The 16,100-nt window shown below is 52.4% G+C and overlaps 6 protein-coding genes across 6 annotated transcripts; 5 read left to right on the top strand and 1 right to left on the bottom strand.

The window, feature by feature from the left end:
- Positions 1-1,402: 1,402 nt before the first annotated feature.
- On the top strand, positions 1,403-2,391 carry J4E86_002387 (uncharacterized protein; the record flags this gene model as incomplete). The annotated part of the gene is made up of 2 exons (XM_051442947.1): positions 1,403-2,203; positions 2,335-2,391. 2 exons carry the CDS (start codon positions 1,403-1,405, stop codon positions 2,389-2,391), a joined length of 858 nt encoding a protein of 285 aa, XP_051306535.1.
- Positions 2,392-3,816: 1,425 nt separating this feature from the next.
- On the top strand, positions 3,817-4,695 carry J4E86_002386 (uncharacterized protein; the record flags this gene model as incomplete). The annotated part of the gene is made up of 1 exon (XM_051442946.1): positions 3,817-4,695. One exon carries the CDS (start codon positions 3,817-3,819, stop codon positions 4,693-4,695), a length of 879 nt encoding a protein of 292 aa, XP_051306534.1.
- A 29-nt stretch (positions 4,696-4,724) lies between these two features.
- J4E86_002385 (uncharacterized protein) lies at positions 4,725-6,987 on the bottom strand (the record flags this gene model as incomplete). The annotated part of the gene is made up of 3 exons (XM_051442945.1): positions 4,725-5,366; positions 5,803-6,079; positions 6,359-6,987. 3 exons carry the CDS (start codon positions 6,985-6,987, stop codon positions 4,725-4,727), a joined length of 1,548 nt encoding a protein of 515 aa, XP_051306533.1.
- Positions 6,988-8,707: 1,720 nt separating this feature from the next.
- Positions 8,708-10,711, top strand: J4E86_002384 (uncharacterized protein; the record flags this gene model as incomplete). Its single annotated transcript, XM_051442944.1, has 3 exons — positions 8,708-8,727; positions 9,109-9,719; positions 9,771-10,711. The coding sequence occupies 3 exons, from the start codon at positions 8,708-8,710 to the stop codon at positions 10,709-10,711; spliced, it is 1,572 nt and encodes a 523-aa protein (XP_051306532.1).
- A 1,085-nt stretch (positions 10,712-11,796) lies between these two features.
- Positions 11,797-13,838, top strand: J4E86_002383 (uncharacterized protein; the record flags this gene model as incomplete). The annotated part of the gene is made up of 2 exons (XM_051442943.1): positions 11,797-13,718; positions 13,766-13,838. 2 exons carry the CDS (start codon positions 11,797-11,799, stop codon positions 13,836-13,838), a joined length of 1,995 nt encoding a protein of 664 aa, XP_051306531.1.
- A 651-nt stretch (positions 13,839-14,489) lies between these two features.
- J4E86_002382 (uncharacterized protein) lies at positions 14,490-15,332 on the top strand (the record flags this gene model as incomplete). Its single annotated transcript, XM_051442942.1, has 1 exon — positions 14,490-15,332. The coding sequence occupies one exon, from the start codon at positions 14,490-14,492 to the stop codon at positions 15,330-15,332; it is 843 nt and encodes a 280-aa protein (XP_051306530.1).
- Positions 15,333-16,100: the final 768 nt, after the last annotated feature.

Here is a 16,100-nt window from a genome sequence, read left to right as displayed (position 1 = left end):
CAAAGTGTAACTTCATGTCCTTGTTGGCAGGATCACTGAAGATATCCGGAACGAAGCCAAACGTTAGCGATCGCCCGGCCGTCGCGAGGAGAAAGCCGATAGTTTCGAATCGTAAATTATCACCGGAACACAAGATGTGAAAATCGTGTGCCTCCATTGACTGTGATACTGTGAAAGGGCGTGCAGTCGTCTCGAGTACTTGGCTTATCAGCAGAGAACTGGGTTTCTTCCGCCGAAGGTCATGCTTGTCAACAACAGCTTCTAACGCATTCACGGCGTCGACCTGAACCTGGGCAGGTATCACACCTGCTTCATTTGTTGCATTATACCAGAGAACGAGCTCTTTGATAGCGTTGTAATGGCGAAGAGTGCTCAAAACATCACAAGCCATCTGGTATCGCATGGACTTGGACAGGGTGTGCTGGTGTGTAAGTTCGCGATCTGATCGTTCTGATGCAACAGACTCTTCGCGTTCACGCATCTGACCGGGTTCTTCATCCTGAGGAAGAAGTACGGCGTACGATCCAGGCCCGAGGAACCCAGGGTGATATACATCAGCAGCAACGGCATCCGCAAGTTTGTCACCATGCGACGGAGACGCTGGGGCAAAAGCGGCAACAGCGTCCGAAGCCTGCTTCGAGGGTCGTCTGTTCGAGTCAAAATACTGATGTGAATGTAGTTCCAAATGTATGCATACTTTCTTTTGGGAGGACGGGCTTCACCTGTTCCTGACTCATCGGCACTCTGACGCTGTCTGGTGAGAGGTGCTGGGTGGTAAAAGCATCGGTCTTCAATACCACGTTGACGACATCGATCACACTTGGGATGGCCATGATCACATTTGGTCTTGTTTAGCCTGCATGGTTCGCAGGATGCAGGCTTGCCATTGCGCCTGCTGCTGCCGGCGTCCCTGTTGGTTGGTTAGCAGGTGGATAGTTGTAGACTCAACGCGTAGATTACATGTCGATAACTGCACCAGTGTGTGCAAGGGAGGATTCTCAATTCATGTGTGTGTGACATAATCTCGGAAACACGCGTCGGTGAGTTCGTCATGTCTATGGTTGGGCGCAGGCGAGATTGTGACGCGGGTTGCCTAAGCGCGAGGTGTCTTATCGATAAGCGACGCGTGCAACCCGTGACGCCTTCTGCTTCTTCCGAGGCCTTTCACTGCCACCACCTATCCATCGCTACGCGCCGGCACACATGCATGATCATGTCAGCCAAATCTCAGCGTCCGCCTGGTCGAATGGGGCACTGCCACCCTGATGGGCTACTCCCCTGCGATGCACAGCCTCATGGACAGCCTGCCAGCCTTCACATGGAAAACCTTCTCTTTGCGCATTTAGCTATTGCCTTCGCTCTGCCATAGTAATTGAGGCTTACGGGTTGCCCAATATACACAATGGGCATGCTTCTACGGCCTCCTCCACTTGATCCCCTCCGAATACGCCTCGCGCACGCCTTGGGCTTCCCGAATTACCCCAACGATGACACCGTCGAACCGTACATCAACTACCTTCTGAACCAGCACGATGCTCGTGGTACTCCAGAATACGAAGATCTTCTCATAACCATAGTACAATACTTCCATGGCCCTCAGCCCCTTGGGTCAATGAAGAGGAGCATTGAAGGGCTGCTACACTCGCTATCCAACCACCCGAACACACAATGGCACGAAGAGGACACGGTAGTGCGCGCTATTGGCAGCTGCACACTGTTACTGAGCTCGTTCACCGATCTACCAACGGTAGCCGGTAAGCTCCGAATGGTGACGGCGAGCTACAATCTGCGCATGCACGGAAGCCTGCTGGGTGGCCAGCCATACTTCGAGAGCTTGGCAGAATTGGTAGCTGGCAGCGGCTTGCTACCAGCGCCTGTTGCATTCGCCTCTGTGGTGACCATGGCAGATTTAGAGTCCTTGGAGTCGCTCTTTGTTGACGCCACCCACCTCAACGCGTACAGGTTGACTGTGTTCGGAGCAGTGGAAATCACCTGGACTCACAACATCTCCCGGCACCTCCTGCTATCGAACCGCAACGGACGTCGCATACTTGAGATCTTCGCGCTACCATGCGCCTTAGATGCCGCTCCCCTTAGGATGGTCGGTGTTGGTAATGAGCTGGCGCAAGAGGTCATGGAGTCATACAGCTTGCTATTCAACGCCTGGCCCTCATTGGGTCCTCATGCTAAGCTTGGTTTATGGGTACGTGTTTGTGTACGGACTGCATATGGAGCATACACTGACTTGGTATACCTATATACAGCGGCGATGTTGCCCATGTCAGCCATGTTCTGCTCGACGATACCGCAATCGCGCGATCAGCGATTACCAAGCCTTTAGTCGACTTCAACGTAGCAGCGAATACGACCCTAAACTTCCTCACCTCATGAGCGCCATAAATCAGCAGCCGATCGCATGGACACCTGGCATATTCCCTCATCTCTGGTCTCGAATCATGATCCTAGATGAGCATCTGCAGCAGGCGAAGCCATGGAGCATCTGGGTCTTGTTCCGTAACCGTAACGATACCCTGCAATTCTGGACGTTCTTGTGAGATACTCAACACTGTTGCACTTCATAAGACTGACAACATGCAGGTTCGCTACGGTCGTTGTCTTCATGACCGCAGTTCAGGTTTTGCTTGGCGTCGCACAAGTCGTGGGGTCGTTCCGCTGATGAACGACATCGGAAGCATTCAGCCTCGTATCACGGGCGGCTAGCCCCCACCCGCAGGTATTGCGAAGATCCATGGTGCGCGTTCGCTTATGCGCCTGCCTGACTGGTTGCGACGGAGAACACCATGATTGTGCAGCTGGCTTGTCTCCAGCCTTGGATGCTGTTGCGAAAACCGGATCTGACACGCTGTGTTCTAAAGGTACTTCTTAACATGGATGGAGCTTACTTGCTACGATGCCTTTCTCCCCGATCCTTTACCGCCTATAACTTGTGTCGTATCTTCCAGCCACACGAGCAACATGCAGCTATCGCCTGAAGCCCAAGGTTATCGTCAGCATATACTCAACTACGCTGCACGTTCATATACTCGCACGCTTTTCTTTGGCTATCATTACAGATTTCTCGCTGAGCTGCTCCGAGCTGATGAGGCACATCTACCCAAGCAATACAGTGACCTTGAAGCGTATCATCTTGGTCATTTTTCTGTGTATGGGCCGCCTTGTCATGGCTCTGAGCAGTATCAACGTCATAGTTACAAATATTCTCAGTTACAGGACCTAGTCGCAGCTCCGCCTCCGAGCAAAGGGGAAGGACAGGTCCTTTTCCTCAATGGACATCTTCCAGGGTCTTGGATATGTGAAGTGGGCGCGAAATACAATATCGCTCCCGAGTTCTTTCGGCAGCATATCCATCTTTGGCGCTCGACTGACGGGCCTGTTCTTCACGCATTCACGAGAAGCCCCTACGCCACTTCGAACAAAGGGCTCCTACTGCGTCTTAACACCCAGGGAAACTTTGGCAAGAACAAGCTGCCTGTAGACTCATTCAGTAGCTTGATCTTGCAAGCGCGACGAAGGCTTCTACCCGACGACGTTGAGTGGATGCCCAGACGTTTGGCCGCAGCTCCTGGCTGTTCGTATGTAAGAGGCCATGCATATCTTAGCAACCTTCAATTTGGCATCGAGCAAGATGTGTCCATCACCGTTGAGTCAAATGGAGACGGCTGGACTGGTGAGCGAACTGTCAAACCTTTGTTTTCGTTTCGTCACCGCTTACCATGTGTATCAGCAATCTTGTGGACAGATGTCGGAAGCAGGAATCTCTCTCATAGCCGCACTTACCATCATTTCATCGAGTATATGGCGACCAAGACAGAGACAGGACGCCGAGACATCCGCTTATTACCTGTACATTTACTGGGACAGGAGTCGGCGATCAAACATCCATGGCCGCTGCCCTTCCCCGATCTCGATATCACGCAAGACACCGATGGCTCGCTCTTCCAGACAGCGTCCCATCTGCCATCAGAGCTCCACGTAATGCTTGATGATCACGAGATCGCAGGGCAAGATCCGCTATACGCACTTGCACCTATACTCTTGTTCGCAGCCGCCTCGGAGATTCAGCTACTATCAACACTTCAAAAATGGTACGACATAATCGCATCGACGAAATGGGATCGGAAGTACTCAACGGAGCATCTGGAACAACTCATAATGCACAAACACCTCCTGGATGACCACGCAAGTCGACATGAAGAAGTTATACGATTCATCAGCTCGCCAAAATTAGCTCGATGGGCAGCCAACCTCACACAAGATCAGAGCGATGTAGCTCAGGAAGCCAAAGATGCAGTCAAGGCTGACTACGAGTTCCTCCGATCGCGATGCCGCCAGCTGTCGCTACACTACCAGGAAGCGATATCAATCCTAGTTAGCGCTACTTCACTTGCAGAATCTCAGAAACAGATCACGCTAGCCACCCAGGTCACGAAGCTCACTATACTCGCGACTATCTTCCTCCCACTTTCGTACTGCACTTCGATATTCGGCATGAACTTTGTTGAGCTGGAGCAGTTGAATATATGGATCTGGGTGGTCGTCACAGTGTCGGTTGGGATCGTCACTTTCGCTGTTTATCAGTGGGATGAAAGGCAAAGACTGTGGGATTTCTGGGCTAAGGCCAAAGCTAGGATTCGACTGGCTCGCTGGCAACGCGATACCTCCGCGGCAGTGTAAAGTAAGGGGAATCCAACGAAATACTGCTATCAGATAATGTCGTACTCCTTCAGCCCGGCGGGAACTTCAAACGCTCCGTAAAATGCAACCCTTCCAAGTTGTAATCTGCGCTCGAGCGCGGGGCCTTCCATCTCGAAATTCTGCACGTGACCGCTGCGCTGCACGAAGCTCTGGAAGCCCACAATGCCCGGACCGTATGTACCATCTTCCCTCACCCCGTCCGCATAAAGTGCGGTACCACTATGGCCTTCTGGTGGATCGAAGTCGGGATGCACACGATATAAGAGTGCGCGCGAAACGAGATCTTTCCATGTCGCTGCGTCGTGCTCTTTGAGATTCTTTGAACCCCCCGCTGCAGCCTTTTGGTTTAGGAATATGCCCTCGCCTACAACAAGGATATCCGACGGACGGCTGCCTTGGATGCTTTTCAGAGACCGCGCGATCGAGGAGTCAGCTAGGAGCTTGACCGTGGTTGTCTGTTGGCGGAGCGCCGCCCAAGAGTCGTGGCGGAGCCACCCGATGTCGAAGACAAGTGATGCAAGGTCGGTGAAGGGTGATACAAGGCCCTCTAGCGTAGCCAGCGACACAGCTTCAATAAGCGTGACGTCGTGAAGAAAACCGTCTGGATAATTTCCAGCTTCTTTATCAAATGTCTTCCCGATCTTTCCAATCTAGCGAGTGTGTCAGCATATGACAGTGTTCGACGGGTGATGTCTGGGTTGATTTTAACGGGAGACATGTACTGACCTGTCGGTCACCAGCCCAAATCTCCGTGTGGTTATTCCAGTCGGTGTCCAGTTTGTGCAGTTGAGCTGCACGCCCCGACCTGAACATGGTGTCCCTATAAGATCTTGCCAGTATCGCATGTGTAATAATGTGTGTCGACATCACTACAAACGGACTGCCGCCTTTGACAACCGCAAGACCGATACGTCCAGTATACTTTTCGCTTCGATGGTTGGACAGCGGACGCGCTTCTATAAAATCATTGAGCTTTAGGGGTAGTCTTGTGTCCAAGTGTTTAACTTGGCAATGAGTTTGGTGAGGAAGGTTTGGTGGTGATGGTCTGGGATCGTCGAATTTGAATGATGTCGAATGAGGCCTTACACTACTTGTCTCAGTTGTCTTTGATAACATGGTAGGCTCCAGAGTTCTCTCGATATAGCAGACTTTAAGACCACCATACTTGTGTGGAAGATGCGAAGATGCCCACTCAGTGTCGAAATTGTCCGGTACGATGATCTGAAGAAGGCCGTTGACTAGGATATAAAGGCCAATACTGCCTTCGAAGGTGAGGAAAATGTCTCGCACGACGTCCAAGGATATTTCGGCATGACAGTCAAGAGGGGCCGCAGGACGGGGATCAGGCGGTGGCGCTAACCCACTGGATGGTGGCCATCGATATTCCACAGGGAGTACTACAGGAGCTCCAGCTATCGTGAGGGGGTATATACTCGGTTCCCCAGGCTCGAGTGGTGTACAGGTCCAGGAGCCAGTTGCACCATGTTGGTCATGAGATAGAATGTTGCAATACTCAAGATCCCACTTCCAAGTCTCTGGGAGCTCAGTCTGAACGCCTTCCCAGTCTCCATTAAAGTCTAACAAAATTGCTAATTCCGTACACATGTGAGCACTGGGTTCTTCCCGTCGCGGGTGTTTGTACGTCTTGATGTCCGTCTTGCCATGTCGAGCTTTCTTCAAGCTTGGCCCTTCCTCCAAGGCTGTATGGGCTACAGGATCCTGAAACGAGCTGGCTTGACCAGAAGAAAAATTGGTATTCAACTCTGAACGAGCGTACTCTTCATCGGCATCTGCTGTGGAGTAGAAGTGGTCGTGTCGGAGGGCTTGGAACAAGGGTCGAGGTACAGCTTCAGTAGTTCCACCGCTTGATTCAGCCACAGAATGTGGTGGAGACAACGAACTATCAAGAGTCGACGCTGTGTTGTGGCTAGTCATGCGTCGTGAACGAGGTGTCTCGTTGGTCCTGGGATGGTCCGAGGCTTCCATATTCGGCTTCCGAGCTCCTCCCTTGTTGGCCTTCAGGTAACTACCCATAGCTGTTTGGCGTACAGTTTGCATTTTTGACCTCGATTTGAACTCGGAAGGCTTCATTGCCGTGATCCAGCTGAGCGCTCCATCGTTTTCAGAGCTCTCTGCATGTTCAGGTTCAGAGTTTGGTAGCCCTGACTGGGGGTATGGGGGTAGTCGTCGATCTTGAGCCATACGCTCATCATTCACCGTAGGCTTTTTCGCTGCATTCGGACCTGCAGATAGCGCTTGCGATTTTTCCATGGTGGGAATTCGAATGCTGATATGTTACCGGCGTGAGGGAGAGTGTTGGCAGTAACCGACTTCTGTTAGATAAGGCTACGACGAATACTTTTGGGCGGACGAAAGACTGGAGAGCGCTATATGCCAAATACGACCCTCAACGAAAGGGCTTCAAAGCTAATCAAGGGCAGGAGGGGGTGCGAATAATGTCACAGGAACGAATTCTGAGGAGGAGCTGTAAGAGGAATGTCCGTCAGCTGAGAAAACAGGTGCGCAGGTAGGCTGCGCCACCAGGCCTGGGCGTACATGCTGCAGGTAGCAGTGCGTGAGATTTCTGAACCGCATTGAGCTCCGGTGGACCAACAAAAACTGACTGGATGACTTCCAAGAGCTGTGATAACTGGCCAGACTGTACTCCTGTTTTACGGAATGGCAAGCTGTCCGTATCTTTCTGGTCTCAGTCCATCGCGGTAGATATAAGCAACCCAGCCAATCACATACTGCGCCTGCTTGCCATCATCACTGCCCCTCGCTGCCTGCGTCACCTTACTTTTTATTGTGACATGCAGCAACAGCTTTCCCTTTATGGAGTTGATGAGCGCAACTTCCGTTGAACGATGGTATACCTCAAACGTGAACTTGACCCATATCGCCATTTCTGGATGGCTTCATGAAGGCTCCTCACCCATAGATCTTATGTTCTGCATTCAGACATATGTGAATAGATGCGAGAATGAAAACGTCGAGCCACCGCGCGGACTGCGCAATGAGTTCGGGGTTTTATCACGGCCCAAGAGCAGTCCGCAGCATAGAGCCTGGAAGCATCAACAGTATGAATTGTGATTTCATAGTTCGCCACTTTGTCGACCCTTTTGTATGCTAGTCACCACGAATTCGACATCGGTCTCTCGATCGACGTTGGCGCTAAAGTCTTGGGTCACCCGAGCGCGAGTGAGACCAGTACTCGAGTAAGATAGCCACATAGTATCCGCACCGAAGCCATGTACGCTGGCTAGAAGTGTGCCAAATCCACGCTTGAGCAGGTTCTCGTTGTATGTGTTGCCATCCCCTCTAGGCTTTTCCAACAATATGCCGAGCGCGTCGCCAAGGAGGTCGGAGGACAGTTGGGATCGTATCGACTCTCGCCACGGTGAGGTACCCTTCTGTATGGGCTCCGAGCCAAACTGGAACTCTGCGCGTTTCCGTATCTCCATTCGCTTAACGCGCGGTCCGCGCTCGGGTATATCTCCGTGAAATGTCTCCGTGACTCATGCCGCGCTGCCTTGAGCTCAGAACGTGGAGCGCGACTCCAAGAAGCGGCGTCCTTGGAAGTTTGCTGCCCGTGACGCGTCAACCCGCAAGAATCTCTACCCATATTCTGATCGGAAGTGCGGTAAAGCCATGTCTATGTTCCGGATAGACTTGATGGGCTGTCCCTTAGACAATACGGGCGCGTTCACGGTCGGGTCAGGTCGGGTCGTGTCAGGGCTAGTTGACATGCTGATGCTCGAGCAGCGAATCTTGTTCAGTCATAGAGAACTTCTCTGGTGTGAGTTGGCATGAGCCTGAAGTGCCGTGCGGGATGTTGAGGGTGCAGTTGCAAAGTGAGCCGTGGTTGGTAGCAATCCATGGATGGGACTAGCAATGACGATGGCATGAAGTGGGGTGGCGGACGGTGGCTTGTGCGCTTTGCGCAATGCCCATCCAAGGGCGTTCCTCACAACGCCTACACCAGCACAACATGTTTCTGCAATGGACAGCGTTGGTGGTGGATAACGAATACTGCGACGCAATGCCGCAGATGACGGTCGTGACGATAGCTGTCTGTGCACTCGCACTGCTTTTGCGAAGCAAACACTCGTTGCACAACCATCATCATCATTACCTCAATCATGAGATCTAGGGTTCCTACATCAACTGTCCATCGAACGTTATACCGACTAAAAGTGCGGGCTTCACCTGTGGTGGGAAGTAGATGCGTCCGATTCACTTCCTCATGTTGCAGGCGCGCGTTCCTGTCGTCAAATGCCAGCCTGCAGAATACAGACCACCGCGAGTTGTTCGAGTTTACTTCTGGTAGATGGATGTATACCACCTCACATTATTTCACTCACTCACCTGCTGGCTGACATGAACATGTAGTGTCAACGAGTCTTTGCGCACGGCAGAACGCCGCCTAGTTTTCAACGTCTCCGAACTCAAGGAAGTAGCCGCGAAAGCACTAAACAGACCAGCTTCAGATGTGCACGCGATAAAGAAGATCGCCGAAGGCGGTTTTAATCGTATCCTCGAAGTAATGATGAATGACGGCTCGTCGGTACTCGCCCGTCTTCCATACCCATCAACCTTACCACGACGCCTGGCAGTAGCGAGTGAAGTCGCAACGCTGGACTTCCTCCGCACCAATGGAATACCTGTACCGCGCGTTCTGGACTACTCGACTGGTGAAAACGCTGTCGGTGTAGAGTATATGCTGATGGAAAGACTACCGGGAAAGCCTCTGAGTGATATCTGGTTCAACTTAGCCGAAGAGGAAAGATGTCATATTCTGCACAAAATAGTCTCGATGGAAATCAAGCTCTTCGCGAACAGGCTTCCCGCCTGTGGCAGCATATACTATCCACGCGACTTGCCTACCAATACCCCCCGCGTTGATATCCCTGGATCCGATGGCAGCTTGTGCATGGGGCCGTACGCATCTCAGAAATGGTGGTACGGCGAACGTGGGATTTTAAACGTCGACCGAGGCCCTCGTACGTCATTTTCACGCGAACATTACATTCGATTGATTCTCATACGTGTAGATGCTAATCCCGAGCTCGTTCTTCGAAGTCATGCCGAGAAGGAGTTGGCGTGGATCCGCAAATACGGACGGACACGACACCCATTCTATCGCGAATACGCTGAGTCATTTGGATACAAGAAGCAAGACCCTCAAGACCACGTTCATTCGCTAGGAGACTACATACGCCTCATACCTCACCTTGTACCTAAAGATGCGACAGTGCATTCGCCCACTCTGCGACATCCAGATCTCTCTCCTAATAACATACTAGTATCTGACGATCTTCAAACCACCGGCTTCATCGACTGGCAGCACTCCGAAGTTCTCCCTGCTTTTCTCGCCGCGGACATACCAGCGGCATTTGCAAACTACGCAGACGAAGAGTCTCGAAGCTTTACAGAGCCCAAACTACCGGAAAATCTTCCGTCTATGGCTCAAGACGAGCGTGCTGAGGCAGAAGAACTATATCGCCGACGACACATACATTTCTGGTACCTTGGCCTCACTCAGGTCCTGAACGAGCCTCATTGGCAGGCGTGCACGCATGACGGAACTTTCATGACACGTCAGATATTTCACGATGCCGGCGCTCCGTGGCAAGGTGACAATGCTCATCTCCAGATCGGTATCGCGGATGTTGTGGAAGAATGGCCAGTGTTTGCATCTGCCGCCGCAAACGGCACGGTTCCGCCATGCCCCATCATCATATCCGAGCAAGAGATGCAGAGAAGAGCAGATATGCGGAAGTCACTGCACGAAGGCAACATGTTTAGGGAAGAATTATGCGAGAAAATGGGTGTATCCCATAGCGGATACACATCGCACGAAGACTTTGACTTCGCGAAAGAGAAAGCAAGCAAGGCAAAGGAATGCATAGTGGACAACCTGAAAGACGACCCGGAGGAACTGGAAAGAGCCTTACTTACTTGGCCTTTTGATGACTATGACGAGAATGAATAAGGTCATTGTTCTCGTCCTCCATGTACACTATTAGCATATGAGCGTTACAGCGTGACGACGTGACTATTACTCCACTCATGTGATTGTACACCATCCTTCAGAGACACTCGCACAAGACACGTTTGTGACATCGCAAGTTCTGTTGCACGCGCTGTATCTGACAAGCGCCCGTACGTGTGTGGTGGAGGTTGGAGATGGCTATCTGAGTAATGCAGTCGTGCAACTCAATTGCGGGGCCACCTGGCACATCGTTGCGTACAAAGCAGTCGCGCAAGGCTTGCACATGCGATACGTTTCTGCATGTCAGTATCAAGCCCTCATGAGGTTCGTCGTTCACACCTGCCTGGGCATGTTCAGCGCACAGGCTTCTGATGCTGCCTGGTCTGTCAGCCTTCTTTTTTATATACGTCATCACTCCGGATCTCAGGCCACCATCATCAAGATCGCGCTTCAGGGGCACAGCCTCATCACCAAACTTCCAGTCCATCCGTCGCAGCGGTCGCGCAATTCGATATAGTAGCCTGCATCAGCTACGGTACACAGCCAAGGCGGAAAGGAAGGCGTTACGCGCCAGGAACTGATTTTGGGAACGCGTGGGACGCACACGGCAAATCTCTCACCACCCAGACCGCGCCCTCGCCCGCGCCGAACCACCCCACATCAGCTTTCAACATCATGTGCATCGGGAAGCTTTTGCCTGCTGCATCTTGCGGGCAGTGCTTGGTGCCTGCTCGACTACTGGCTTGGACATGCGATTGATGATGTGCTCTGACGCCTGATTGGCCAGTCCAGGCGTAAGAAAAGAAGAAGCTGAGGCTGAGGCAGTCAACCATTGTCCAAATGTGGGCTACGGCAGGCTCGCTCCTGATGCGTTCGCGGGACGTTGAGTCCTTCCCAGGCTCAGCTCGCGTCTGTAGGGATGATGCCTTATAACAAGGCTTCGCACCGTTTACCCGCTCATTACGACTGCATCTTGTTCGATAAGACACCATCTGGATAGTTCATCAAAAGTACTTTTCCGCAAAGCACGACTTGAGATCATCGAATACAGTACCGGTGGAAACACCAACTAAATGGCTGGCAACATGGCATACGCCGAGCGCCTTCCACTGTTGGACGAGAAGGTCGCACATGCCCATCAACTGCAGAGGGAGGATGAGACTTTCCAAAACTCGACGAAATCAGCGGAGCGAAGTCTAGCCGACATCCTTCGCCATGTTGTTCTACTGCCTCTTCTCTGCGGCCTCGCCGTATACGGATCCTATACCTTTTGCAGACGACATCTCATCAGGGACACCATGTTATCAGTGCCAGCACACGAAAGCTCCATTTATTTTAACTACACATGTCTACCAGGACAGGCTTGTTGGCCTACCATGAACGAATGGAACGCTTTCAATCAGAGCATCAACGGCAACCTCCGACTGACGGTACCTTGGGCCGCCCCGTGCTACTCAGATCCGTCGAGCACGCAATGTCAAGAGGTCGCGAAGAACTACGGCGATGGCGTCTCACGCACGAATCACTATGGATCGACGGAGTTTCTCGACTGGGAGAAGTGCGACACGTCGCAATGTGCACTCAACTCTTTCAATACCTCAGAACCTGTCTCCGGTACCTGCTCGCTTGGTAGGCTCTCCTCATACCATGTTAAAGCTGATGCTGGGCATGATATCAGCAAGACCTTGCACTTTGTGCGCAAGCATGGAATTCGCGTTTCGATCAAGAACACTGGACACGATTACTACGGACGATCAACCGCGCCAAATTCTTTGGCGATCTGGACTCACAACATGAAGGACACGCGATATCACGAGACATTTCGGCCCAAAGGCTGCAAGACTCGCTATGAGAACATTGGAGAGATCGGCGCCGGCGTCCAGGCCCAGGAGGCGTGGGGGGCCTTTGAACCTCATGGCATGCATGTCACTGTTGGAGCCGTCGCCTCTGTCGGCATCGCTGGTGGATACGGTCAAGGCGGTGGGCATGGTCCGCTGGGTCCCAAATACGGCTTGATGGTCGACCAGGCTGTCGAATTCGACGTCGTCACTGCCGACGGGGAACAGCGTACCATCAACGAATGCAACGACCCTGATCTATTTTGGGCAATGCGCGGAGGTGGAGGCGGCACTTATGCTGTGCTCACATCTTACAAGTTCCAGCTCCACCCAGCCGATCCTATCAACGTATACAGCTTCCAAGCTCACTTCCCCGCCCCGGATAATATCGCAGAGTCGAAGGTGCATCGCGACATCATCACCGGGCTTGCCGCAAACCAAACGCTATTTGCCAAGCGTGGAGTCGCTGGATACAATTTTGTGCTCTCAGATCGTGTCGTGTTCTTGCAGGTCCTGCCCTCTAATGACACGGAGGCGATCAAAGACATCACGTCCCAATGGCACGACTTCTTGACGAACTACTCCGGTCTCAGCATCACCGAGAATGAGTATCACTCCTTCAAGAAGTTCTCGCAGTGGCATGAGTTCACGGAAAGACCCGAAATATCTCGCAATGGACCCGTGGGTCTAGGCTTCAATGGCGCAGGGCGCTTCATCCCCAGGAGTCTCTTCAACTCGTCCCATAATATCGACCGGCTCGTCACTGCAGTCGTCACCGCCATGCAATTTTCACGTGCCAACCATGGCAGTGGAGGCGCTCAGTTCTACGCTACCGGACCAGACAACACTCCTGACAACGGTAAGACTAGCGTAAACCCCATTTGGCGAGACTCGCTATGGGAAGTCGTCATGGGCCAATTTTGGACGACTGCTACACCGCCAGCGGCTCGCTCGCAAATTCAAAAGACTGTCTCTGCTACGATGGACATCTTGAAAGCCGTCACACCGAATGGTGGGTGCTACTCGAACGAAGGTGATTGGACCGAGGAGAACTGGCAACAAACGTTCTTTGGGGTGCACTACGAGAGATTGCTCGCTGTGAAGAGACGCTACGATCCAACAAATCTGTTCAACTGTTGGAAGTGTGTGGGTTGGACGGGATATGACGAGTGAGTATCATGGTCTAGATCTTACAAACAAGAGCTAACCGCCACAGCCCAATGTACTCCTGCTATGCGCAAACTCGACAGGAGCCGAGGCCTTCCGTTCCTCTTGGACCTGTTGGATGAGCGGATCGCGTCTACCAGCGACTACCTTCGTGTCTAGCAGTCAGCGTCGCGCAGCCATGGCCGTCACTTTTATCTTACCCTGGAACTTTGCGGTGTCTTTCTTTCCGAATTGTCTTGCTAAACCCGTCATTGTTCTTGTTTGCATCGCAAAGCAATTTACACTATTCACATTCAGGCAAACTCTCGCCTCAATCTCTCGTGTCACTTTCGGGGCCAACATGCACGGGCGGTGCGCCAACGCCGGTGCGTTGCCCACCGCCGCAACGCGAGTGCAACCAGGTGAGCTTCACCGGCTCGTGAGAGAGCAACGTGTGGGGGCCGTGTGTGTTGCGTCTCCGTTTGTGCTCATCTAAGGCCTTGCCATTGGCAGGCCTCTCATTGGCCCGCCCCCATTATTCACCGGCTGTCCAACGGGGCCAACGCGCCCCAACGTGGCATATAATTGTAATCCACGCTCACTTGCGCTTTCAGATCCCCGGGTGACGCAGGATCATAACAATAACAACAACAGTTTCCCCAGCGACTTTTACTCCCACACTCCTTTACCTGCTCCGACCCACATCACGCGACACTCAACTGCCTCACCATACTCACTCGAACCCGTGTCTACTTACGCCGTCAGGTCCAGAATCCGATTCAAGATCACTCACGATGCACTTCAATGTCATCGTTGCGCTTGCGCTGCCGCTACTCGCCACTGGTGCCCATCTAGGACATCGACACAGTCACAAGCATGAGAAGGTCAACCCTCGTGCTATGCAGACCAACGTCGTCATCGTAACTGAGACGATCTTCATGACTGTCACGCTTGATTCGACTTCAAGCTCTGCGTCCTCTGGCTGCTCTATCACTACTGTCTCTACTTCACTGCCCGAGCCGTCCATTACCGTCGAGGTTCCACAGAAGGGCGTTCCCGACGTCGCGTCCACGTCCGTAGCTTCTGCCACTCCTTCCGCCACTCCTTCCTCTGCAGATGGAATGTACGCTTCGCTGGACTCTGTCGCAAATCAGGCCATCATACTCAATTCCTGCGACTATGACGTCTATGTCTCGTCCATCGGCGATGACAAACAATGCGACAACAGTCCCGGGAGCGACTGCGTGACTGTATCCGCCAATAGCACTTATTCTGAACCCATTCGCACCTGTAACGGGTCTGGCATTTCACTCAAGGTCGCAAAATCCACGAGCATGGATAATCCGATGCAATTCGAATATACCGTCTGGGACGACAAGATCCAGGTGTCTTACGACATCTCATACCTCGACTGCATGACCAAAGACGGGACCAACTTTGACAATTGCGCCGGCCACGAGAAAGGCATTCAAGCCGCGGCCAAGGATGGCCCATCCTTCGAGTGCGCCGCTAACGAGCCTTGCGCTGCGGAAGCTTACGTCGTGCCTGAGTTTGGGTACCTTCCCGATGCTCCAGTCGGCCGCGCTACTGTCGATAAAGGCGTTGCGTTCGAGATCTGCGCCGGAAACAGATCGTGAGCGTCGCCGTCACGTGGAAAGAAATTACGATCACAAGGTCACGACCTGAACTTTCTTTCCCGTGTCAACCCAACGAAGGGATCCGGCTATCTCTTTCGCAAACATGGTGGAGCAAGAGTGTGTGTTGTCTGACTATAACGATCTCTTCCAAACACTTTCTAACAATCTACGGCAGGCCCTGGATTACTTTTCGGGGTAGACAACTACATGGCCTCATGTTTCTTCTCTTCTTTGGTTTTCTTTTCATTGTATACTCTTGACTTCAAGGCTTTTTTATCTCCTTCTTCTTCGAACAAGGGCATACATAAAGTGGCGTTGGGGGATTTTGGGATATGATGCTGGCGCATGGATAGCAGCGGATGGCAGCCGGTGCTGGTGTTTTCCCTATCTGGATACTTTCACTATCAGGATAAGATAGCTTGCTTGTAAGCCTCAATGAAGAGCTTAGCACAAACTCTGCTTTCATCATGCGTTGATGTTGGTGACGTGAGGACCCGGTGGCCGATGACATGCACGCGACGCTCAGACATCTCGGAGTCCTATGCGCAGCTTCGCCCCAACGTGGTACCCATGCACCGCCAACCATGGTTGGCTCCAATTTCTGTTCAACGTCCGACGGCGTGGACACCACGATCATTACCGCTCGATTTTATTATGTCACCACGGGCAGGCGCTCCACACCAAGGCCATCCCCGCACATAAACACCTGGAGATCAGCCTGCGATGTAGAATCTGGAGGTTTACTGACACATGGACTACTCACGATGA

Source organism: Alternaria arbusti, assembly GCF_024043155.1.
Source record: "Alternaria arbusti strain BMP 1465 chromosome Unknown scaffold_2, whole genome shotgun sequence".
NCBI classification, from domain to species: Eukaryota; Fungi; Ascomycota; class Dothideomycetes; order Pleosporales; family Pleosporaceae; genus Alternaria; species Alternaria arbusti.
This window is presented reverse-complemented; position numbering and strand designations above follow the sequence as displayed.